This window comes from Electrophorus electricus, chromosome 6 (genome assembly GCF_041902795.1).
Source record: "Electrophorus electricus isolate QZ-2024a chromosome 6, ASM4190279v1, whole genome shotgun sequence".
In the NCBI taxonomy this organism is placed as follows: Eukaryota; Metazoa; Chordata; class Actinopteri; order Gymnotiformes; family Gymnotidae; genus Electrophorus; species Electrophorus electricus.
In genome coordinates this window covers 29626279-29652607 of record NC_137502.1, presented here as the reverse complement: position 1 = coordinate 29652607, position 26329 = coordinate 29626279, and the positions used below count along the sequence as shown (strand labels likewise).

General features: G+C 43.4%; 1 protein-coding gene across 17 annotated transcripts in view; it reads right to left on the bottom strand.

The window, feature by feature from the left end:
* Window positions 1-25896, bottom strand: part of pleca (plectin a) — a 94424-nt gene extending 68528 nt beyond the window's left edge. For 7 of the 17 annotated variants that reach the window (XM_081716306.1, XM_081716307.1, XM_081716311.1 and 4 more), the window contains exons 1-4: window positions 25706-25896; window positions 24416-24453; window positions 22920-23162; window positions 18815-19007 (exon numbers count right to left, since the gene is read on the bottom strand). In XM_081716306.1, coding sequence (XP_081572432.1) covers window positions 18815-19007; window positions 22920-23162; window positions 24416-24453; window positions 25706-25862 — 631 coding nt within the window. In that variant the 5' untranslated portion in view covers window positions 25863-25896. Of the gene's footprint in view, window positions 1-2216; window positions 2477-12495; window positions 12894-18814; window positions 19008-21202; window positions 21298-21468; window positions 21661-22919; window positions 23163-24415; window positions 24454-25705 lie in introns of those variants that run through there. The other 10 variants (XM_081716324.1, XM_081716334.1, XM_081716336.1 and 7 more) reach the window with 6 other exon arrangements.
* Between the last annotated feature and the right edge of the window lie 433 nt (window positions 25897-26329).

Genomic DNA, 26329 nt, shown 5'->3' with positions numbered 1-26329 from the left:
CTTCAGATCAGAGCTGCTTTCAAAAAAGGCTTGAGAGGGATGCTAACGTAGCTGTGTGGGTCTCTCCACTGACCCACTACACAAAAAAGGAGTAGTGAGGAGTGGCCACTTTAATAACCCCCATATTAGGTGAGGACATCACAGCCCCAAAAGGAGGACATATGGGGGGCTGGAATATACAACACACAAAATTAAAACCATAACCTAGTTAGCTAGTTGACAGAGCCGACCAATTTGATCTACAAATCTGTAAGATATAATTGTATACTGGTCTGGCATAGTGTCCCAAAGAAATAAAATGTATCCTTCCTACTTTTCAAAAAGAAAGGATGTGCTGGCCACTGAGAACTGGTTAGTTGTTTTCCGTTTTGGTATTTTCATAGTGTGTCACACTATTCTCTATAATGTTCCAAATAACATCCTAACCGACTAGCATTTGAAGCACAGACTTTCTGCAGTTAGCCAGTAGGGAAGGTAAGAGGTGATCTGTGAAAACTAAGTACTTGCTATATATGTATATGTATATGACCCAGTGACCTACTCAAATAATATCAACGGAAAGCAAGCACCAGTTCACTACAGAAGGATGTTAAATAGATTTCTTCCGCCCAGATGTTCTGCTGGACAGAGGATAGGGAACCGACAAACTGGACGCCTGGCCACCACAACACTGCGCAACTCTGAGACTGAGGTCATGTATTAAAACATCAATATTAGGATGAGGAATGTACAGGTTTAATTCAAAGTCCTGGGGCTGGATCAGCTGGAATCTTGTCTGAGTTTAAAAAAGCTCTCATAAATTACTCATCTGATATTCCCTGTGTTTCACTGAGACACTGTTCTCTTTAGATATCCATTCTGGGGCAAGCAACCAATTCGATCCATCCCTTGCTGAGCAAACAACAAACCTGAAAAGATTATGCTAATGAAGCTCAGACTCCAGCAGGATGTGAGACATCGATGGACAAAAACAAGGCTTCAGAAGGAAAAAAAACAAAACAGCATTTTTAAACCATATCAGTTGATTATAAAAACAGATTAAAAAAAAAAAAAAAAAACTTTACCAAGTTTTATTCTTATGACTGTAGTCAAACGTCAAAAGTTACTCAGTACTCTCAAGATGCTGGACTGCTATGTCACATTGTACTGGACAGATATCTTTTTCACCTGATCCCAGCGTTCATCAACATCAAAAGCCTGTGACAGTAATTTTTTCGTGATCTGTCCTGACAACACAAAAAATGTTTGTCCGAATCCCACACATAATTCCCTGTCACTCCACCATTTCTGACCTGCACTTTTGGGAGCCAGAACACAGCATAAAGAGGGACACGACATGATGTCTGACAGTTTTCCTGAACCTATTATCCTTCTTTACAGAGACCCCAACACTAAGCGGTGGCTTACATTTCATGTTTGAGGTGTGATACTTCCAAAGTGCCCCTATCCTAAAGCTATGGTTGTTTCAGCAGATACCCTCCCCTGACTGCAGCACATTAATATGTGAGGAAGTAGGGAGGATCCCCTAAAGTTAAAGCCGTTACGCCAGCCATGCACAGCTTTTTGCCGTCTGCTGCGAGCTCCCTGCCTCTGTATGTGCTGATATTCTCAGAATAGCAGGCAGAAGCCTGGGTGGGGTCTCTCGCTACTGCACCGCCGTTGCCGTGGCGATGCGGCAGCCTGTGTGCTGCATGTGCGCCGCAAATGAGGAAGGGGGGAGAAGAACAAAGGCCGAGCCCCGTGCTGACTTCAGCACTGATGCAGCTGATGCATCCCCCCACCCCGTACAAAAGACAGCATTATCCTATAGCTTCTGACAACACTGGGAGAGAGAGACACAGAGAGAGAGAGAGAGAGAGAGAGAGAGAGAGAGAGAGATGGACAGAGAGAGAGAGACAGAGAGAGAGAGAGAGAGACAGAGAGAGAGAGAGACAGAGACAGAGAGAGAGATGGACAGAGAGAGAGAGACAGAGACACAGAGAGAGAGAGAGACAGAGAGAGAGAGAGAGACAGAGAGAGAGAGAGACAGAGACAGAGAGAGAGATGGACAGAGAGAGAGACCACTGATGACGTTTGCGCTATTTACTCCTCCTGCCAGATACTACCTTTTGCGCAGCTCAGTGACAGACTGCCCTGGTGTGCATGCTGAAAAGAGAGGTAGAGAGAGAGAGAGAAAGAAAGAAAGAAAGAAAGAAAGAAAGAAACACAAGCAGTACCTTTGAGAGAGCTGATCTCATACTGGATGGACCTAGACGTGTCCATGCCACTGCGCTTTCCGCTGCGTCGTCAGAGCTGGCGCGCGTTCACTGTGCGACGGCACTGAGCCTCCTCTGCCTCACTCCTTCCCACACTGAGTCTGCACTGCTACTTTCTGACTGCTGAGCTTCTGTGTTTTGATCTTTCACGGCCGTTCCCTGACTCACTCCCTCTCTCTCCCTCTCGCGCTCTCACTTCTCTGCAGGGGAAACACAGGGAGGTGAAAGTGCACCCCTCCCTCTCCTCTACCACTCCTCTATCGCTTCTGCCAAACGTCCCATCCCCTGCCTCTCGCGCCAAGGAGTTTGCAGCCAATCCCATTGCGAGAAAGGCAGTCATCATGTTCATTGATGGCACATTTGGCAGCACAAGATGGTTGCAGATAAAATAAAGATAGAGGGACTGAGTCAGAGAGAGCGAGAGAGAGACTGCTCCCTGTCTTTATATCCTTGCTTGCTCTGTAGTTTATTTCTCTGCTGTGCATTTTGGTGCTTTCTAGAAGAGTCTTTCCATGAAAATTTATATGCAGCCCCATTCAAACACAGTCCATGCTGAGAATACCTGACTCAAATCCAATAGAACTAGCAAAAGCACATATAGTAACAGTAAAAAGACACACCGAGTGAAAGAACACACATTTCTCGCCAAGGCATTTTGCTTTCTTCTTAGTTAGTGGTTGAAATTTGTTGCATTTTTAGAGTAGTAGCAAAACATAATTAGTTCACTATAGTAATAAACAGGGTAAACTGTAACTTCATACATATTTGTGCAGCACTTCATCATTCGCACATTACAATGAATTATGAGTTAAATAAAAAAGTCCATCTGGTTCACATGAACTTCAAGAATGCTACGAATCTCAGCCCTGCCTCTAGGGCTGGTCTGCGCTGCTTGTAGGTGGGTAAGCTGGTCGTGCACACCAGAAGATTCTGTTGCAACCATAAAATCCTGTCACAATGAGAAATCCCCAATTTGCCAATCTTACACTACGTCATGCCAGCAGCCTGCGAGATGTCTTGGAGCAGTAAAGCAAAGTAGCGATGCTACTGCAACATCAGGGTTTGTGTCCCATTGAAAGTCTCCACATGCGCATGTGGGCGACCTAGATGTCAGTGTCGCACCTCATTTCACACTACAGAGCCGTGGCATTAGGCAGAGGCTCTCTCAATCACACAGTCTGGCTGCACAGTCAACAGCATTCAGAAACATACATGGCCTTTTGCAGGATAAACAGTCAGAATTCCACCACTCTACAAATACCGCACTGCTCTTGGTAATGGGTTCTGTTAGGCCTCTGCTGGTTATAGACATTTCAGGAAGGGACTCCCTGTGCAGGCAAGATGACACAGCATTTCAAGAGCAACAACTCAATCGGGGCACACTGCAAAACTCGTTCTCCCTCTGTTTGTCTGTCTGTCTGACCCCTCCTCATCCCACAAGAGGGAGCGCAGAACTAGGACCAGATGGCATCAAAAATCCCTCACAATATACAGCATTAAATCACAAATGGGAAATCACATATACTTTCGGTTTTCTTAAGCTCCAAAACTGAAAGGTGATCCTCTACTATACAGTGACTTTGGGGGAATTTTAACAAACATCCCCCAGGTACTCTGTAGATGGGGAAGGGATACTATTCCATTATTTTATTAGTAATAACATGACTTAGTCACCTGACTTTGGGATTAAGAATTAAATACTTCCCAAGTTTAAACACATTAAATCAGCAGATGGTAAAATCTTCAAGTATAAAAAACACAAGGGTGAAAAGTGGAACTTCTGAATTCAGAACAGACTGCACTTCATAAATATGATCTCATCTGTTTATAGCCTTTATTTATATAGCCTCTATAGTCTTTGTATCCTACAAGAAACTGGAGGATGAAAATACTTAAAAGACACTCGGGAGTCAAGCACTGAATTCAAGGGTCTGAAGTCTAAACTCAGTATAATGAGTGTCAGACACGCTTAATACTTTGTTGTAAATAGACATACCATCTTTTTGAGACGTAAAAAACGTCAAGCCAGGATTACCAGAACGCCTCAAATGCCCAGGACTTGGTTTTCCCTTGATGACATTTGCATGCAACAACTGGTCGATTGTGTACAAACCCTACACAGCTGTTGATCAGACTGCTCTCAGCATTCCCACATGTGGACCACACATCTGCCTTGTTAAAATAGCATTTTCATATCTAAAACAGAAACGCGTGCCTGGGTACAGCAGAACTGCTGAGATGTTTGCAGTGAAGTAGTGGAGTTTTATGGCAACTGATTTTCATTAGTTTGATGACCATGAAAACTAATACTTTTTTATTAACATTTAAATCAGTAATACTTTTTAAATGTTTTTTAAATGTATTTTTGTAAGGGACAGCTAAATGGAGAGGAATAAGATTATCTGGCCATATAGGTTCTGAAGTAAATTGTTATTGGTCCTGTAAGTCTATGGGTCTCGTCCTCTTTTTTGAAAACCAAAATATGGTCAGCCGTATTGGTCCTGTAAGCCTATGGGTCTCGTCCTCTTTTCTGAAAACCAAAATATGGTCAGCCTATGTAAGAGGAGTTTCTTTCTCATAGACAATGAAACAAAGCTCAGTTTGAGCACTAGGACTGTCACAGGCCAACTGATCCTCTGCCACAAAACAAACAAACAAACAAACAAACAAACAAACATGCCCATGCTTTAATTGGATTCGCCAACGTCTCCTGCCATTTGTATTCTGCGTGTACGTGTGGCATGAAGTGAAGTGTCACATGCTCGCTCGCCCCACCGCGAGCACGTGGCTCAGCACATTTCCAGGGCTGGACTGCCCGCTGCACACTCCTCGGCTTGCGGAGGAAAACCATGCCGACGGGCCTGAGTAGCTCGGACGCGGTTTGCTCACTGTCCCCAAAGTTGCCGCTCAGACCACAAGCTGTCAGCAAGACCGAGCTCATGAGACACATCAGTCATATACACATCATCAGTGCCTTGGCTGAATAAGAGTTGCTTTTTTGTAGACAAATGACAGTCCATTTAATATCATAAGCATTTGAAATGCTTTAGTAAATCATGTCCTGACTCTGTCAATGTACCATTACGGTACAAATCAAATGTAATAAGTATTAATACATGACAAGTGACAATAACTTTTACCAGAGCATTTAAATGCTGGATTCATCTTCATCTGATTATCCAAAAATCTATTAACTGAAGATCTCACAAATGTCATGTAGCCAGTAATTCTACAATTGTGCAGTAAATAACTGTAATAGGCTTTAGTGGCAAAAATGCTTAACTTATGTACAAACATCAAAGTGAACATAACAAATATGGTAGACTCACTCTATAGTTACCCTTTAAATATGGAATGTTTAAATGTGCTTTCACACCCATCTTATCTTGCTCAGGTTTCACAGAGATGGGATTTAGTATTACTAATATGATTAGGACCAGGAAAAGCAGATATCCAGTCAAATCAAACTGTGAGGGGCTAACGATTGTATATAACCGTAAACACTGGCTATTCGTGGAGAAAGGAGGTACTGCCACTGCTTCAGCTCGGATGGCGAATTAGGCAGGGTTCCATGCAGCTGCTGCAGTGTGGGAAATTTTAAGTCGCCTGAAGGGGTTAGACAACCTGAAAAAATACTTTTAATAAACCAGATTTCCATACCCAGATTTGACCCTAGTCCTATATTTAAAAGAATTCCCACTGGAGACTAGCCTGTAAGAGTACAAATTATTTGAACCAAGTACAAACTCATAAGAAAAGTCAGCACTCACACAAATGCAAGCCAGTAGTTTGCATAACCCCAAATTCCACAGTACAGCCAACTAACACAAGCCATGCTTGGATTTAATTCCCAGAATACCCAGCAACTGACTAGAGAGTGGCATCAACGACTAAGAGTCATCTCAAAACCACAAGGGGGTTGTCTCACTATCACAACACAACAACCATGGTGACCATCACAGGGTAAACTGTAAACCAAGGAGCTAGAGAAAAACAGTATTAACATTAACCACCCCCATGAGTCAATGTGTTAATAAAATATACATCAGCTACTGACAGTGCATGGAAGTGACGATGATTCATTGCTTTATTTAGCTAGATTTCATAAACATTTATCATGCAAGACAAAAGTAGCACTGGTGGGTATCAGCACCATAACTAATCTGTCATTGGAGACACACCCAGAAACTAGCATCTAATCCATGTCACCAATCCTTGTAAGTGAAAGAAGCGATCTAAAAGTAACTGCGATTTTAACATACAGTGCAGGCGTGTTTTTAGACCCATTGAGACGGATTCCTTTGATTTGGCAGGAATGCAGTTTTAATGTGGGAGAGGCTCGTTAAAGAGAACCGTAAGAGGCTGACTGTGAAGCGCTGAGCCTATAGGCCTCTTTCGCCCAACCACTAATAAAGGACTCTTTCATTGAAGAGAGCATCCTCCACACAGCCCCTTTGAAGATCCGCCAAGAGCCATTCTGCAGGCTTCCTCTACCTCCAACTGCCAAATGTCCTCCTTAAACAGAAGTACAAAAATAACGAGCTTTGGTCCTACATTACTATATAAGCTTTTTGTTCTATTGCTGAGGAGCTCTAAGCCACTCAGAAAGATATATGGTGAAGAGGAACCTCTTTTGGTGAAGGACAGCGTGGCTTGATGCATGGAAGCTAAAGGCACTGACGATTGTATTATGCACACACACAAATGTAGTTTAAAAGAAAAACACCACCAGGCAACAGGCCACACCTTAAATGAGAACAGGAGTGAACATTCCCTGCCTCCTACACATTCAGGGCAGCATCAGAGGAAGATAAGGCTGATGGATCGCGGTGCACCAAAACAAGGGCGGCTCTGTAGTGGACAGGGGCTTGGAGTCTCACGGCTCAGCTCATAACCAGCGCATCAATGGTTTGACTGGGCCAGACCATACCCCTGGAGGCCCAAACCTCTTGGGAATTCACATAAAGTGCCAAGAGCTTCTTACTCAAGCAGAACAGCAGGTGGCAGGAACAAAACTGGTACAGTCTGCCCATTCGTCCTTGTAGAGGTGGTGGGATGTGCCATTGGTCAACCTTTGAATGACTCCAGTATGTTTGTCATAAGTCTTTGGTAAGTCTTCCAATAACACTGGTGAAATGGAGCATAAACCAAACATCTGACAAATGACCAGCCACAGTGTTTCTAAGAAGCAAGCTGTACACTTATTCAGAGAGATTATCAAATAGAGCATGTGACTTAAATCAAATGTCGCATTAACAAATGACCACTGTTCTAAGTTCCTGCACAATATGGGCATTGAGAATATCCACTCAAAGTCATTACCATTACTGGATAATCAGTCTTATGCACATAAGCACTGATACAGGGAACACTGATCTGAGACCAGCAGTTCTAATCCAGGACCTTTGGCCCTCTAGAAGATTGGCAAATGCCACTGTTTGTGTGTGAAAGGATAAGACCCAGTGTGGCACAAACAATGGCCTGGACAACATCTCTTCCCACAGACTTTACAAACACCGCCCCCCCACACTTCCACCCCCCCCCCCCTCCCACTTACACACCCCCCACCCCCACACTCACACCAATGCCAGTGACCCTGGCACAACACTCTTTCAAACAGGCTAGTGTGAGGAGTTGAAAATGCCAGTTTGCACATTTAAACTTTGGGGAATCCAACAGTCTATGAGATGCTGCCTTGGGTTGCTGTATATGTGGTTTTGCTGTTTACAGCATCTTCCACAGCAAGAAAGTAACAAAAAAGGTGTGACTGCAACTCCTAAAGAGACTTTCTCTCAAAATCACATACACATGTCCCATTGTGAAACGTGGGATTTTACAAGAACTGCAATGAACCAAACTTAGAATTACTGTCTCATTCATAAGTCGCTGATGGGTGGGGACGAAGGCCTTGTCACATTTCTTAGTAATCCAGGGGTTTATGAACGGTGTTCTCAGTTCCTCATTTCAGTCATAGAGATGGTCTGTTGCAGGTATGTGTCGTATCCTAGCGATAAATATCTCACACCACTAAGCACATTTCTTTCCACTGAGTGACATCAGAGTCAGAGCGGAACAGTAGGCCCATTCTCGTCTCTGTCTCCGAATGATCGATCAATAGTCCTGCAAAAACAAATGCCCTCTCTATCCAAAGAGGGAAAAGTGAACTGTTACCACAGTTCACACTTGCATTCAGATTTCCTAATTCACAATAAGAACTTATGTCTTTAAAATAAGTCTATAAAAATAATAGCACTATCATAGGTGTATATAATATTAGTACAGTATATACTGTCAAAATGCAAAGATCAAGGATTGATTCGTAAAATGGCATTTCTGATGTTTTTGATGAATTTGGAAAACATGCAGTTTGGAAAAAAATATGCAGCAAATTGAAACAATATTTGAACCAATAAGGCAGAAAAGCAGACAGAAGTATTCCTTGTAGACCATGTGTGTGTGTGTGTGTGTGTGTGTGTGTGTGTGTGTGTGTGTGACTTAAGAAAGAACTGCTGTTTTAAAGAAGAATAATGATTCTGCCAGTAGATGTGAGAAATAGCAGAGGTGTGAGAGGAGCCAGTAAACACAGTCTGGTCACTTATAGGTGTACACGTGTGTGTGTGTGTGTGTGTCTGTGTGTGTGTCTGTGTGTGTGTCTGTGTGTGTGTCTGTGTGTGTGTCTGTGTGTGTGTCTGTGTGTGTGTCTGTGTGTGTGAGAGTGTGAGTGAGAGAGTGAGTGAGAGACTCATTATCACATCAATAGTCCACTGTGAGAAAGCACAAATGCATGTGCAACCAGACAGTCCCTTATGAGTTCCAATCACCTGTCAGAATGCCATTACACTACAATACAAACCACTCTCCAATACTGTAAGTGGTTGAAGAACATCAAATAGAAATCTTTCAACAGAATATTTCCACTTACTTTAGACAAACAATAGGACATATCTGTGGGAGTTAGCCTGTTAATAGCATATACACAACATTATTTATTTGTGCAGAAACAAATATGCCCCAGATCTTAAAATAGACATTACTTAACAGAGCAATGCTGATATCTCTTCAGTCTAGTCACAGTCATTGTGAATGGGCATCAGTCTCCCTCAGTCAGTCACTGTCTCCTTCCGTCTTTTTCTTACACGGTCACAAAACACACTAAAAATATTCCAGCACTACTCCCTTACTCCAATTCCAGAAACTCCATTGTCATAATTCCCAGTCCTGTTCCATTACCAGAACTTTCCTTCTCTCCTGCTTCCTCTCAAACCTGTGTTTAGTGCCATGACTGAGGAGGGCAAGCATTCAGAAGAACTGCCTTACTGGGTCAAAATGAACAGTCTTCTCTTCCAAATTCTTGTTACCTCTCTCAACAGATACATTCTGCACTGTGTTCATGAGGCTGATGGTAATCAGATACTCCTGAGGTTGATAGTGTGTGTGTGGGGGGCCAAAATAATTGCACAATGACAGATAAAACAAGCAATAAGAGTGTAAAGTAAGAGGTTTTTTTAAGGTTAAGGTATTAAAAATAATATTAAAATGTAAGCTTTATATTATAGAAATACATCATTCAATTGATAGTTCAGTGGATAGTGGTCCAACATGAGAGCAATAAAAGATCATGGAAATATTTATACATAGTGTGTGCATGGTTCTGGCCACCTGTGTGCACATTTAGAAGACGTCACATCACAGGCCCCAACCTTCTACTACCAAAACATGGTATCTGGCACTGCTGTAGAGCTTGTGTGTATTTATTTAGTACATACGTGAATGCCCCTGCATGCAGCCCTAGATGTGTGTTGGCCTTTTTAAAGACACTATTTTAGAACTGGAGGTCGTGTTGCAAGAAAGTGATCCAGCCGTTGGGTTGGGTAAATATGGGAGGGGCAGGGCGGTGCTCCTGAAGCTAATGAGAGCTCACTCTTCACACACTTAGGGTTCAGTTGGAATTCTCTTCACACACTTAGGGTTCAATTGGAATTCTCTTCATACACTTAGGCATGGACCGAAACACTCTTCACACATGTCCAAGCTGCATGGCCTGGGCTCTCCCTTACATAATACAGGACATAACCTCATCAAGCACACCTGATGCCTTTAAGAAAGTATCAGCGCTCCAGTCTTTTGGAGGGGCTGGTCCCTGGGCAGCTTACGTGGTGGGATTCAGAGCATGGCCTGAGAGTGGGGTCAAGCAGAGATGACCTTGTGAAAAATGACATCACCTATCTAGAGACAAAGACACTCAAAAAGTCAATGCAGCTGAGATGTCCATTGGACTAGATAACTACAAAGGTTCATGGGAGTTCATTACTGTCTATTGTGAATGATGCTGGATATCAATGTGGTAAGCTATTTTAGTAATTCCACTGGTCAACATAAGGTATTTATACAGTGTGACATATATTTGCTTTTAGTACTGTTGAGACATGCTCAAAACCACACAGTGTACTACAGTAGGACCTGACATATCAGTGTAACATCTGGAAATGAAAATGAGAAGTACCAAAAAAACAGAGGCCCTTCAGAAAGTACTACTGTCCCAAATGACATCCAATATCCTGCACTTGCTCAAGTCTGGGGCACTCACAGAATCATAGAAACAACCTGAAAAGCCAGCAATATGCAATTAAGATATCACGGGTCTGAAGAAGAAAACAACAGGCCCAACACAGTCTCATGCAGGGGCCCCTCTGTACTCAGCAAGAAAACGAAGCATGTTGTAAATGAGTCTCTGCAGTATACATCTGTAGGTTTTCTTCATGCCATGTCTTTTCAGTGGTGCCATTCTGAAATCCTTTGTCTCCCTGTCCACAGCGGTGTGAGGACTAACAGGAGATCGGGTGAGAATCTCAGCAGGATGTGGGACGTTGGTGCCCCATGGCAGTGCTGGAGAGACTGGAATGCAGTGTTTTGTGCCCCAGGCATCGGGGAGAAGTTGGCCAGCGAGCTCTATGCTCAGGACAAGGCGCATAGTCAACACTCAGCTTTCGTGTCAAAGGGCTCCTAACAGCCCAGGTTCAAATGTGATCTGATCTTGGATCAGCAAATACATACAGCGCTAGAGAGTTTTGTCACCACCCTTCCATCATCAACTGATGTGACAGCAATTCAAAAGCAAATATACCCTACTGTTAAAACCTAATACCTTATAACTAAACAAATAAATTAAGGCATGCTTATGCATCCTTTATGGAGTCATTACCATGGTCTTCTAAAATGCCTCCATACGCCCTCGTTCATGCCCTCATAGTTCCAAACATGCGGGTGCCTAGAGGGGTTGAAGGCCATTGTGCTCCTCCCCGCAGGTCTCTGCCAGCGGCCCGTGAGAGGTCCTCGCTGCCAGACTGGGCCGATATTTTTAGCCCTCTCCATACGGGAGGCAGGAGAAGGGTTTGGGGGCAGCATAAGCTGCACACTGGCTGTGAGGACCTTTTAGAGTGATTACCTCACCCTCTGGGCAAAGCGGACATGTTCCGTTCGTTTAAAGTGATCAGCGGCAATCATTCATAACACCCGACTGGTATGGTTAAGAGCCACATTTCATTCGAACACTTGTTTGTTTCTCCTTTAATCAGTGAGAACCTAACAGAGCTCCTGATGCTAAAGGTATTACAACAGCAGCTTCTTCTCAGTAGTAATGGAGGTGAACGACTGATGTTGTTATGACAACAACAGTGCTTATGTAAGGTTAGCGTTGCCCTGATACGCGATTTGTGCAGGCCTTGTAAACGCTCTTGAAGCAATAAGAATATTTGGGCTTATCGTAAGGAGAAACAGTACAACCACTTGGCAGATGACAAGTTGCAAATACTTGCAACACGGGACACACATTGAATCAACGCTGATTCATGAGGAACGCTGAAACAGCTTCAAACAGCGGCGGAGCCAAGCACAGTCACACTTATGGGCAGCCAAGAAGTCATTGCAGTCTCGCGACTGCTGCCCACCAACAATAGCAAGCATAAGGCAACCAGGCGCCTTATGACACGGGCATGCGCACATGGCTCACTGTCGCATGCTGCAAAACATAGCTGAGGTTCTGAGGGGAATCGTACAAATCCCCAGCGTTTGTACGTCCATGCTGTTCAATATGGAACTATTTGTCACTGGATTTTTACTAGACATGCTCTTTTCACAGATATGCACATGCACGCATGCACACAGACCCACAGATGTGCGAGCACACGCACACACACCACACTTACACATGGCCCCTGCAAGCAGACACAGGCTGCAGTACCTTTGTATTTCTCCCTGACGTTCTCGTACGCTCGCATGAAGTCCTGCTCATCCACGCGAGCAGGCAAGCCGGCGTGGCGATACATAACCCTGAGGGCAGGTCAGCGCGGGGTTCTGCGGTCTTCTCTTCTCTCCTCTTCTCTCTGTTTGTCTCCTCTGCTTCTCTCCTTCTCTGCTTCTTTTATCTGTCAGACGTCTCTCTCTGGTGGCAGGGTTGTCAGAGCAGACTAGCGTGCATGTGTGTATACTGTGTCCCACTCAATCAAGAATGAGTGTGCGTGTATATGTGTGTGTGTGTGTGTGTGTGTGTGTGTGTTGCCTTCCACAGCATTGGCTCTCAGTCCAGACCACCAGTACCACTCCCCATCTAAGCTTGAGAAATAGCAACACATACACAGACAGACAGACACACACACACACACACACACATACACACACACAGACACACAGAGCACCTCCTCTTAAAGGCCCATACACTGGCTCCAGACACAGAGCTGATTTCTAAGAACAAGAGATCTAGCCAACCAGAATGGAGTAAACACACAGATTAGTGCAGCTAAAATCCAAAGGCTCAAATAATAAAAACTCACATAACATCTAGCCTGGTCACATACAAAGGCATACCACAACCTAGCATTTAAAAACAATACACATCAAGTACAAAAAAAACAACTACATCTGTTCAAGAGATTAGGGACATCAAATGTCAGCAAAAGTTTTTAAAAAGAATGCAAATGATAATTGTTAGTTTCTGTAAAACTGAGGTAAAAATTGTCAGTGACCAAAAATAGAAGAGCTGGTCTGCTTCTGTCAAGACACCACACCCTTATTGAGTGAGTGTGAGGGAGTTTAAACGAGGGCAAATGGTGGAATAAGACAGTTCACAAACTAAAATGCATCAGTGCTCAGTACAAATAGTAATTTAGGAGGTAAATTATTGTTACTGCATCAATATATCAGTTCGTCTCAAAGTTACGCAGAACATGTGGCTAACACTGCTGTCATTACTCCAAGAAAGATTGAAAAAAATATCTAAATATTCTATGACCTCATCTAATGAAAAGGAATAAATCAATGACCTCAAAGCATTAAGTCAACTTCACTTGGTTTGCTTCATCCAAAACACCACAGATTATGAATGGGAGCTTCCTGATGGGAAGCTGCGTCAGTTAAATTTCAGAGTCGGTTATGTAATTGAGTGAGAGAGAGAAAGAGAGTTTAAAAGTAAGGGGGGGGAGGGGAGGATTAAGAGAGAGAGGGAGAAAGCTTATTTCCAGGATTCCTGTTCTATTTGGAATGGTTTTCTTGTAGTCTTTAGTGAGACATGACAGAGGAACAATGTCTTCATCTCCTTTAAATACACCAAATAAAAGAGTCTACCTATTAGATGGAGCATTGGACTTTCCAACAATATCATGCAAATGTTCATGACACAATGTTTGAATATAAAATCAGTGAGGATGAATAGCAGAATACAACACAGAAAAATACAATTCTAACACAACCTCTAATAATGTCAGCAGTGATGTTATAAAAATTACCTGCCATCCACTACCATACAATCATTTTGTCAACATATCAGTGTTTTTACTCCCATGTTGCAAATTCCTGAATTAATCATTTTAACATTGTCCAGAAAAATGCTACAAACTTTAAATTGAAAAACATTACAAATTAGCTTTTGTACAACTTGATAACATCCAACAATACTATAATACTACCTATAAACAGATGGCTCTTAGGGACTGGTCACCTAGATTAGGACTAGATTAAGATTATCATAATTGAGAACTGAGGAGTCTTTTTAGCACCATTCACCAAGCTTCCAGCAACTTTACTAGCCATCTAGTAGCTGACCACCAGTATGTGTGCAATATATATCCGTAATCTCAGGCAAGAACTCCTAAGACCCTTAACTCTCTGCCAGAGCTTCAGCCTCTGAAATAAGTTTTATTGCAAAATACACAATGCTGATTTAGCAAGCATATGCTACATTAGAGTTCACACCTCTGGGAGGGAAGCAATCCTGCCTGAAACTGCCTTGCCCTTTCAGAGGCTTCTTGTGCAACATCTTGAACCAACTCAATCACGCCTTTTATATTTGGGTGTTTCGGCACTCCAGAGAATTCTCGCCAAGTATGGAGCAAGAGCAGCCATTTGTGAGCCATCAATCTAAACGTCACAGACTGAGGTCAAACTGGCCGGGGCAAATTTCAACACAGACTCGTATTGTGTATACGGTCCCTCTCTGCACTCAGTAGCTGGACCAGCGCTGGACAGCATTTCATTGATAACGGCGCCCATTGAGGTTACAAGTGAAGAGCGTTAATCCGGGGGGGGGGGGGGGGGGGGGGTGTTTACTGGACTTTGTTTATCTGCACAAATATCAGCCAAGATGAAATACTCCTTGTGATGTAAATTGCAAGGTTACAATTTTACTGGTTACTGAAGTTACTCAGACACATTTTCTGCAGCAAAGGTTAGAAAGAGGAACGTTAACACATGTCAAGTTTGGCCAGTGTTTCTTTGGCAGAGAGGCCATTTAGAGGGTTGAGGTCCAGCAGGAGGTCAGAATGAGCTAGGGCTGGAATCCCAGCAGTCAATCAACAGCCAATAGCCTTATTAGAAGTACTGCAGCTCAAAGAAGCCCCAAACAACCAAACGGCTTGCCTTTGGAAAAACCACCTTATACGGTGAAAACCTTTAATAGCGCTGGAATGAAGCTACCGCAAAAAGCCAGGGATCCATAGGCGTAAAAATCAAAGCCATATTCGTTGCCTGGAGAACATTTGCCTGGGGAAGAAAATATTTGTTTAGACTAGTGACACCATGTGGTGAGTACAGGTAATAACAGTCCAGATACGAGCCGCATACTAGTCAAGAACCAGTCCATTAAGATAAGGAAGCAAGACACTAAGAGCAACTGGTGAACCTGGTAGGTGCCTGTAACAGGATTTCTCTCAACCAAAATTAGGTTAGGAATCACTATTTTTGTAAAAAAAAAAAAAAAAAAATTTAATGTACAAACATTTATTAAAGGTTATTACCCTTGCTTTGTTTTATTCATTTATTTATATTGCTTCTCGGACAGCAAGGGCTCAATAATGTGTTAATTAGCTGCAGAGATGAGCAAGGGGTGTTGTGGGAAACCGACAACTGAGTTGAGCAAACAATGGAGTAAATAATCATTGCTATTGAAGGGACACCAATGGCTGGACCAGACACAAATGATGCACAGAATCCCCTACACAGGTATATATAGTTCAAGCACGAAGTCAATACTCTACAAACACCCATTACTACTGTCACATATATAATACTGCACACTTCCTCTCTTTACATCCACCCAGATACATTATGGATTACATTATAGCAATTGTGCATTCATGTGTATTGTAAAGAATGTAAATTGTCTTGACAAGGTTAGGTTAACAAGTAAGTTTCCGAGCACGTTTTTCTGCTTCTTCTGAATTTTTATCTTCTTGTTTAAAGTTCATCCTGTTATGTTAGCAGTGGTTTCTCATTTTTCCTTTTCAAACATGGTCATTTTCTTCCAGTCATGTTTTGCTAGCTGTCAGAAAAGGACCAGGCAAACAGCAGCAGCTTGGGCTGAAAAGCTCCAAACATTTCATTGCCATGTTCCACTTGCTGAAGTCCTCCCACCCCCTTCAAGGAAGTGACTGAGAAAACCACTCTGTGCTTGTCTGTGATGGCACAGAGAAAAACCTGGTTGAATGTTCCAACAGTGTGTTCCTCCTCACACCACTACACACTTGGCCTTGTAAAAAGAGTCGGAGCATGTCAGCATTTGAACTTCAGACCAAAATGCCCCTAAAGTCTCTTAATTCATTGCACCCAGACGCATAGAAGCAGAGTGAAACCCTAACCACTATTACCCTTATTCCACTATAATGAACTACTTCTTATTGGGGGGGGAGGGGGTCTTAAAATCAATAGGATTTTGTTCCTTATCAGCAATGTATTTGACATGTGACATGCAAATAATGGTCACGAATTCACAAATAACTGCATATAAACACAAAATGTAAGCAATTCATCTAATATTTCTGCTTATGAGATAAAAGATCTAGCAAAGACCTAGCATCTAGCATTTTGCAAATAAGCTTTAAATCTACTTCTATATGTTTTTGAGTAAAAAAAAATAATAACCAGATAAAATTATCCTACTTTCTGGGTAGGGATTTTGAGATATTTCTTAATACATTAGTAAAACATTTTTAATATTTAATTTAAAAATTATTAATATTAACATTTAATTAAAACTATTAATAGGTTTTAAATTTGGCAAGGAGCAGGATGCACAGGCCTCTCTCAACAGAGGCAGACATTCATTCACACTAGACAAGAACAATAAACAATATGGCACTCGCATAACTAGTGCAGCGTAATACAATAAACATGCAACATGCCATGGAACTATACACACACGCACACATAACTGAAACAAAGAACCGGGTGCAGGTGTGTGCTAACAAGGGAGGCGTGGTTACAAACAAGACACAAGTCACAATGAACAGAGTCAACAGTGAACTCCCACTGCATGTGGCAGGCCGTACCACGTGATCAGTGGGAAGGGGAGAGTACCGTGATATCTTGAAGATTAGACATTTATTATCTATATATCTATATCTATCTATCTAATATATATATATATATATATATATATATATATATGAGTGAGAGAGAGAGAGAGATAGATAGATATATTCATCCTGTGGAGAAAACAGGCCTTAATCAGTGAGTGAGATGAGGAAGACATTCAGCAAGTGAGGGTCAGCTACTTTTAAACGTGCCCAGGAAAAGCCGGGGAATGGGGAGGGGGGAGAACCTTTGCCAGTCGCATCGACCTTCAGCCACAGGACGGTAGAGTAGAGTACAGAAACGAGTCCAAAGGCCTCCATCTCTGCTCTCTACAGACCATGAATAACTCAGAAGGTAAGAAACAGCACTAAAATAGCACCTTTAAAGTGAAGGGCAATAAAACCGCCTAAAGTAGGGCTGAAAAGAAGTGATGTTCACACACAGGATAGAATTGCACCATCGCTAGTGCAGAGTTTGTTTGTTTTTTACTCTGCATTAGTTCAAGAGGTTTTATTGTCATTTCAGCTATATACAAGTACACAAAAAAAACGAGACAATGTTCCTCCAGGACCATGGTGCAACATAAAAACAACAACAGACAACATGCTACACATTATGCAATAGAATAAACTTTTCAGCCATGTTTCGTCAGTCTGATATGGAATGTTTCCCCCAGTTCCAGAGGTAACTGTACGGGCCGCTAATTGATCATAAAACCAGAGTAACCCACTGATCGGTACAGAAACCATTATCTAAAGAGCCACCATCAGAGGCAGGAATTGCTGCAGGCCGATGGCTGTACATCCACATGGAGATCTGCACAGCATGTGAGAATGAGAGCTATGGCCACCCTCGTGCACTGCTGTCGCATAAATGATGAGCGTGTGCACAGCCAGCGGAGACACATGCTCACAGCAGAAGTGGGGGAAGGTGACAGAGAGAATGCTGAGTTAGGCGTATTGCAGTAGGAAGGGGAGATCAGAGCTGAAAGCACATGACCAAGCTGGATGACAGGACCTGCATAGCAAATTCTCCACCACCTCGCCAAACCTCTCATAGACAGATATACGCTATTATCCTGACTGCTGACATACAGCAAGCCAAAATGACACACGCCAATACTACCAATGAAATTCTTACTATGTTTACATACCTTAAAAAAGCAAGCATTTCAAGTGTATCATTATAGCGAGCTCCGTCTAGCTCTTGAAGAAAGGCAGAAGAGAAAAAGCTGGTCAGATAGCCTTTGGGAATACCAACTTTTTAAGCAAACAAGAAGCTGGGGTCAATCCCAAACACGAACACAGAGCATAAAAGAACACTACCTCGCCAAACACACATCCGGCTGCGCGCACACACACCCACAAACCCCAGACGGTGAGCATTTGTACTTACACTTTGGAGTGCAACGTGCATGCAACACACTGATAGGTTAAATATCACTTTTGTGTGCACTGGAAAAGGCAAACACTGTGCACATTAGTTGTGCAAATTTAGAAAATGGTTTTGTTCCTTATCACTCAAAAACAAACACCTAGTGCTTCCCATGTATTCTTCAGAAGTTAAAATTGGTGGTATATAGGATGAGAAGTTGTGAAAGATCTATACTGAAGATGTTGAAGATCAGCAGCTGGTGAACACTGCAGCAGAACATCAGCTCAAATTGCATAATTCCCCCACATGTCCACTTCTGCATCCCCCACCCTGTCCCCGCTCACCTGCAATCCGGATGACCGCCCTCTCGGCCGGGTCCAGCACATCCCCGGAGGCCGACTTGGAACGCTTGACACGCTGGTGCTTGGCCAAGTTCCACGGCAGTGTGTCCCCGCGTAAGGGTGAGGAGGTCGGCTCACTCGGGCTCTCCTCCGATGCTGACCTCTCCCGCAGGCGTGGACGGGCTCCAGACATGACCTGCAGTGAGTTGAGGACAGAAATGATAAGGGCGCAAGCAGAGGGACAGCGTTTGACCGTTGCAATGTGGCCAAACATTTTCCACAATGGGGAGAAAAAGCTATTTCTGTCAAAAAGGCACTGACTAGAAAGTGAACCGTTTCTCACAACTGCACAGTGTCACAAACACAGACAAAATACTCCCTATTCACACCTTTCTGACAAGAGCACAATATGGGAAGAGCAGTGCTGACAACTTCAGCTTACACCAGGCAGCAAGGCAAACAAATCAAACCTACCTGAATGCGGCACCATCTTGACCACTAGAGCTTATATATAGATACACTCTCCTGCACGTCGTAGGTTACTTACTGTAAGCCGATAGTCTATAATGTTGACACAAATCAACTGAATCAAGTACACACGCCATATCCATATGAACCAAAACAGTGTCATGGTAACGACTCTGAGATGGAAGTTTGAATTCAGAGTTAAAGGGGGCAATGAAAGGCTAAATGTCAACCACTGCCTACAATCTCCCACTGTGTGCAAGTTCTCTGTAGTCAAACAGTCATTTTTGCAATTTTCAGTAGACAGACAAACACACACAAACAAATTCCAGTCATCAACCACTGAATTTAAAAAATAAACAGCAATTCCTGGTTTTAAGAGACTAGAATCTCATTGTGAATCATTTAAGAGAATGTGCTACCCAACACTGCCTCCCGAATCAGTGGGCATTGATGCTCTTATGTAACTCTCAGAATGTGCTGCAGAGACACAATTTAAAAATGGAAAGTGTCAGGGGCGGCACGACTAGTGAGACTCTTACTGTAATGAGCCCTCCCTAAGATGTCACTCATGCTTTGAGTCAGAAAAATAGGAAAAAACAGGAAAAAAGTCACATAACTATTTATATCTAAGTATTTTAGGACGTGGATTACCATTAAGTAAATTCCCATAATTCAATTAGTGCACCCAGGAAACTGTATTTGTTTCACTGGCAGAAGAAGTGATGTGAAACAAGAATAAAAACCTAATGAGGGATTTCCATCACAAAGGAATGTTTTACCGACCTGCTGGACCTCAGTAGCTTACCATTATCAACAAAAGGGTTTCACCTCCCTGACCAAAAGCATTTTAAAAAGTAGCCCTCTTCAACACAGCCTTTGAACAATATAATTTCTATCCTGTTGCCTTTGCCTCTCAGTCTGGCACGTGTTGACATTCCAATATAAACCTTATTATGCCAGAGTTACCAGGAAACACAGACTAGTTAGAGAGAGCATGTTTGCAGCGGTCTGTGGAATGGAAAATCTGTAGGTCATTAGTCAGTAGATCTGGATGGAGGTTAGACACGCTGATGCTAGTTGGTTAGACTGGCGCTAGGTCCATGATCTCCAGTGTCTATGGGTATGTGAGAGGAGCACCATATCACAGGAAGGATTACCCTTCAAGAACGCTGCAAAGACCCTGAGCACATATCTGTTCAGCAGCCTACTTTCAGTTCCAAAACAGCAAAGGGGAAAATAACCTAGTTGATTTTTTTTACTCAAATTAAACCTTGCTTTCATTTCAATTACAGAAAAGTTAAAACACATTTGACTCAATGTAGCCTACAAGAAGTTAGAAGGTTTCCACAATTCATTGCTTGCTAATAATACCGTGTGTCTGGCCTGTCATGGCCTGGAGGCTATATGCAAATTAGCAACAGATGACTCTGTGTGTGTGTGTGTGTGTGTGTGTGTGTGTGTGTGTGTGTGTGTGTGTGTGTGTTATGACAATCCAAAGCAATGTCATATTGTTGCTAAGATTTTAGGTATGCGTAAAATCAGTTTGGTCAGTTTCAAGCGGTGTAATCTTAAATGTGTCACATTAAGTGTTCGCCGGTGTATTAATATAACAATTGATACAGTAACACAATCATAATATATTTTAGCCTAAAGAAATATATGTTGGAAGGTGAAAGGATAGGGAAGGAGAGACTAATTCAATTTCACATTATATCTAAACTAAGACAAGTGCTGAAATGCTACGACAAGGGCTTCGTCCAAGGTCCTTCAGCTATCCATAACGCAGATGCATTCTGGTGGCGCTAGCCGTATACTGCGCAAATGAGTCTTATCGCAGGCAACGATGCAGCAAAACAGAGGCGCGTCAGTGTGAGGCAGTCCCAGGTTGTTAAAGGGACCATTCTACACCATCTAGTTACTCACGTGTACCCAAGAATTCAGCCGTTTCCAATCCAGCTGTTCCGATCTCCTATCTGTCAAAACGCCATGCGTACGCCCAGCACGCATAAGAAACCTGACCGCCGCGCTCGATTAAAATCGTGCCAAACTTAGCAAGTCTCCGGTGAGACTGCCTCCCGTTTCGCGGAAGCAACATTCCTACTGGCGGCATCCATCTGAGCCAAAACCGTTATCGCGTCGCCTAATTAAACCACTGTAATGAGCGATTTACCGGGAGTTGCTTAACCCACCGGGAATGCGAAACGCTGATACGAAGCAGTAGCGGATCACGCCGGTTAATTGTTCCTAGTGGCGTGGGTCTCGACGTCCGTCACGACACAGGTGCAGGAATGGTCAATGGGGACATCACCTCCACGGGATTAAAACAATGCGAGTGGTCACATGTTTTACGCGAGGCTACGTCCTGTTCAAGCGTCACTCAGTGGTGTATCTTAATGCCGTGCCGTATTGTGTACGGTACAATGAGGCGGTCAGTTCTACACTGCTGAATGCCCACTACTGAATATAAGACATCAGCACTGCGATGGCGTGTGGTGGATGTCATGACGACACCACAGCTCCCGCACGCAGCATCACATCGAATTGCGTAAAATGCAGGAGACTAAATAAAAAGAAAGATTTCACTAGAAATTCTTTTAAAACTTTGTCCTCGAGGACAAAGTACTGCGCCCCTTCCAAAAAAGTAAAAGAAAAAAAAAAGTAACAAAAACGCTATATTGGTCGGCGTCTACGCCTGGTAACATCTTTCATAATAGACTATTTCAGCGATTAGCGTGGACAAACGACTCCTTAGAAAGTGTGTTGTGTAGCATGGACCGATCAGTGGGAGGGGCACTGGCTAAGTGCGCAAGCCGTACAGCCACCGTAACAAAACAATCTCATTGCCAGCTTGACCCGATGACTGCAGCCCACTTCTAGGCCCCATTTAGACATGGCTGAATATACGCATAGACGGTTGTGTGCAGATTTACATCGAATCTAAACCACTAGGAGGGAACCTGGATCCAGTGAGATTTCAAGGTGGAATCTGATGGGTGAAGTTCACCACAAACAGTAGGGGGGGAAAGACTGCAGTAACCATCTGCAGTTATTTCGAAAACTAAATGTGTCTTTTGTTTAAAACATGCTGCCCTTTCCCAAAATTGGGCAACAAATGTGCAAGCGCTTGCTGGAAGCCAGTGGTGCACTGCAGCTCCTGGCAAGTGTAGCATCATTTTGTAAGACTGAAAAGAGTATTTAAATGATAAGACTGAAGAGAGTATTTAAATGATAAGACTGGAGTATTTCAATGTTTCTTAATTGCCTTTGATTTTCATACAGGTGTGATGATGCACAGCTGCCACAGAAAATGGTTCCAACCACTTTATCATCATGTTTTAGGATATTCTATTCATGCCATGTACAGTATGTAATCCACCATGTATCCAATTCTTCACTGGAATTGTGTTTCGGATATTATTCTGGTGGCAGAGCATAGCAATGATCATGGCATGGTAGTAGTGTTGTGCTGGTATGAGTGTATGCGGTACAGTGGTGGTGTTAGTATTTACATGGGTCAGTGTCACTGCTGGGTTGAAAGCATCTTTCCCCCAAAACTAGCCAGCCAGCAATGACCATGTGATCAACAACTTATAAAGTTGGAGACTGACTATGGTTCGAAGAAAGGGCAGCAGTGACTCACCCCCTCTGCAGGTTCAGAGGTCGTGGTACCAGGTGCGATGGTGACCTTCAGGTGCTGCTTGTTCCTCTTCCGCACACTGACAGGTTTCTCTTCCTCTCCCTGTGTTTCCTGCCTCTCCCTCTTCTCTCTCTGGCCCATCTTCACTACCTCCTGCTTCTCCTCAGCCGAGGGGATCTCCATGCCGACCGCCCCGACTGTCCTGCCGTCAACCATAGCTGGAGTGACCTTCGGTTTCTTCTTCCGCTGGAACAACAACCAATTCAGTGTGACGCTGACAGCCAAAAACTGTTCACACAGATGAAAGTGACTTGCTTGAGTCGAATGCCAGGGACTGCGTAGGACCAAGGCAGCACTGAGTAACAGCACAAAGACATTTTAGCACTGAAGGCCGTGGGCGCCTTTTGGTCATTTCTGGCGCCCACTTCAGAGATCACACAAAGGGCTCGTTGTCAGAACAGACTCTGAATGTGATTGGAGATGTCAGGTAAACAAATGGGTAGCTAGACAGGTTCCTACAGCAAATAAAAAAAACTGAATGCATTTGATTCTAATCCTAAAAGAGCACAATTATCTTCCATTAGTACAATGAATTCAAGGTGATCAAGCACTTCAGTGACTGGGCATCGCACACTGCTCAAAGTACAGTTAATTGTTAGTGTAAATGGCACATTTAATCATACCTGAACCAGTGTTTTACTAACTATGATCGGCCTGTCTGGTTCGGGTATGTTGGGAATCTGGAATAGAGCTAAAATGTGGATTGATGGGGTACTCTGGCAAATTATTTAAAAATATTTCATTTTCAACATGCAAATTCTATAGTTCCAGTACAAGAGAACTGGCCACTGATAATAAATAAAAGTACAAGATTGCATTTATAAAGCTTTAATTTGTAAAAGCATGTCCAGCAAATTTGACTAAATTTTTCCTCGTGTCACAGTTTGCTGTTCTGATTATAGAGAGAGAAAAAAAACATGCATTCATTCTCTCGCTCTTTCAGTCACTCACTCACACACACACACACACACAAATCTTAGATTATCTCTATTCTACCGTCTCAAAATCATAGTCTGCCAGTGTCTAAGATCAACAGCTTTATTCTAGGGGCAACACAGAATCACAAATCAAAGCCGTGACACAAAGCAACATCAGCAACACTTGCAACCAAAACATTTTAGGTTTACTAATTCCACATATTAATTCATTAATGTTCTTCTCCTACCAAACTCCAATATTGAACTCAATCAGTAGAAAAAGCCAAACTGAACTCAACCAGCCCAAGGGTCATGTTCAGTTACTGGCCTCTAGAGGTTGCTATGGGTAGTGCAGAGTCAATGGAATTAAGCAAAAACTTGGCCAACAAAATGCATAGTTTAAAATAACTGAGCACTTATACATAATACTAGACTCAGTCTAAGATAACGTGATAAAAGCATGTGCACTGAAAAACTCTTAAGAATACAGATCCAGCATAATTATGGTTCAGCTCTTCCTACCTTGCTTTGCTGCTTTGCTTTTACGTTTTTCTCCGTGGCTGAAAAAGAGGACATTAAAAAAAACAATCACAATTGTGGACATCCAGATACTGCACATCAGTGACCTGGAAAAGGCACGACTGAAATCTGGTATAGAGCATTAAAAGGCAAAAGGGCACAGGGAAAAAGACAGCATCTGGCCAAAGGGCTGTCAGGCGAGGCTCCGCACAGAGAATGGTGGCTGACAGACTGATTGATCTAGACCAGATCTGAAGTTCTGATCAGATCAGGTTCTGAAGCCAACTCTGAGACACCTGTAGCCAGCAAGCATGGTGCAAGCATGTACCCATCACTCCTTGCGGCCTTCGTGTTTCATATAAAAAGGCAGCCGCCGACGGCAGTTCCCTGTGACCCCGAAACGGCACCTGCGGCTATGGAGAATGACGACTCAATGTGTGTGCAGGGGGTGCACTTCTGGAGAGTTAACACCCTCTTCTTCCTGATTCATGTTACATTTATATTTTTGGCATTTAGCGGGCACTCCGAACCAGAGCGACTTACAAAGGTGCTTTGTTACATATTAGATTCAGTACCAATGCACCAGGAACATGTGAATACAAGAGTAAGGGGCATTCCAGCGAGAAGGGAAGTAAACTCTCGGCAAAGCTAGTGCCCTAGTGTTGAGCATGTTTTAAACCAGTCTTCACTATCAGAACTACGCTCTAACTATAGTGTCAGGTTATACTGGTAAGAAACCATTTGTATGTATGACTGCTGATACTTCCAGTGCTCTAATAATCCACATTCCACATGACCACATTTGCCTTGTGTATGTATTTACTACAATAAATGAAATTTGGAACTTCACTTCACAGGTAGAGATCAGACATTTCTGTTCGAGTAGTGCAGTGCACACAGCACGCCATGATTTGAGGGTTCCAAACACACCCTTCCTATGACACACCGAGGTAATGATGACTGGCACTGCACATAAGCAGGCCAGACCTACTCCGGCCCAGTCTCCAGCTCCAGCCAGAAAAGTGCTGCCACTTATGGAAAATGTGGGAAACCGGTATCCTGGAAACCAGCTCAACTTTGGATGAATGGGTAGGGAAATGCTTTCCACTTGTTTTTTTCCCTCCCTTTTCAGTGTCTCCTGTTATGTTTTAGAGATCGGCTATTTTACGAGCAGGCCTGAGACAGCTGCCTCATTGTGTGGCTTTATCAGCTATCAAAACATGTGGTTGAGTAAGCACAGCTGACGCCAGGTCAGTAAGTTATGGATGAAGGCTGAAAGAGGCTAACTCCTACCTGAGAGGTATCTCTCCAAAGGGGAGACTGACCCGTGACTCTCCCAGCAGCAGAAGAAGAGGCTCCAGAGCAGCAGGCTGGCCAGAACCAGCACCATGACCCAGAGCAGCCCGGCTTGCGCTGGATCGGCCAGTACCAGGTCCTGCAACGATTCCATCCTCAAAGCCCTGAACGTTTTCTTCTCTCCCTCGCGCTCTGCCTTCCTGTTTAGCGCTGGTGCTCTGTTGCAGATGGGCAACAGCTGTGCGAGATTGAGCCCACTGCCCACGTCAGCTCAGGAGGCGTGTTTGTGCGAGTGTGTGCGCACAGGAGCGAGCGTGCACGCGCACGTGGTTTCCTCCACTGAGAAGCACAGCGACTAAAGGCACGACTCCTGCCGGAATATCCAGATGCCACTCCCAGAGTGAGCACACACACCCTCGTGCTTTTTTTCTTCCTTTGTCCCCTCTCGCTCGTCCTCAGAAACCTGTCTGTCAATAGTATGGGGGATGCTTAGAAACGCACCCCAGGCAACATGAGCCGTAACGCCACACGCTGCAATAACAAAACTTGCGCAGTGCTTCTGCGGATGGCACTTATTTAGGAATGTTTAAAAGGAACAGAGTTTGTAAATGTTATCCATGG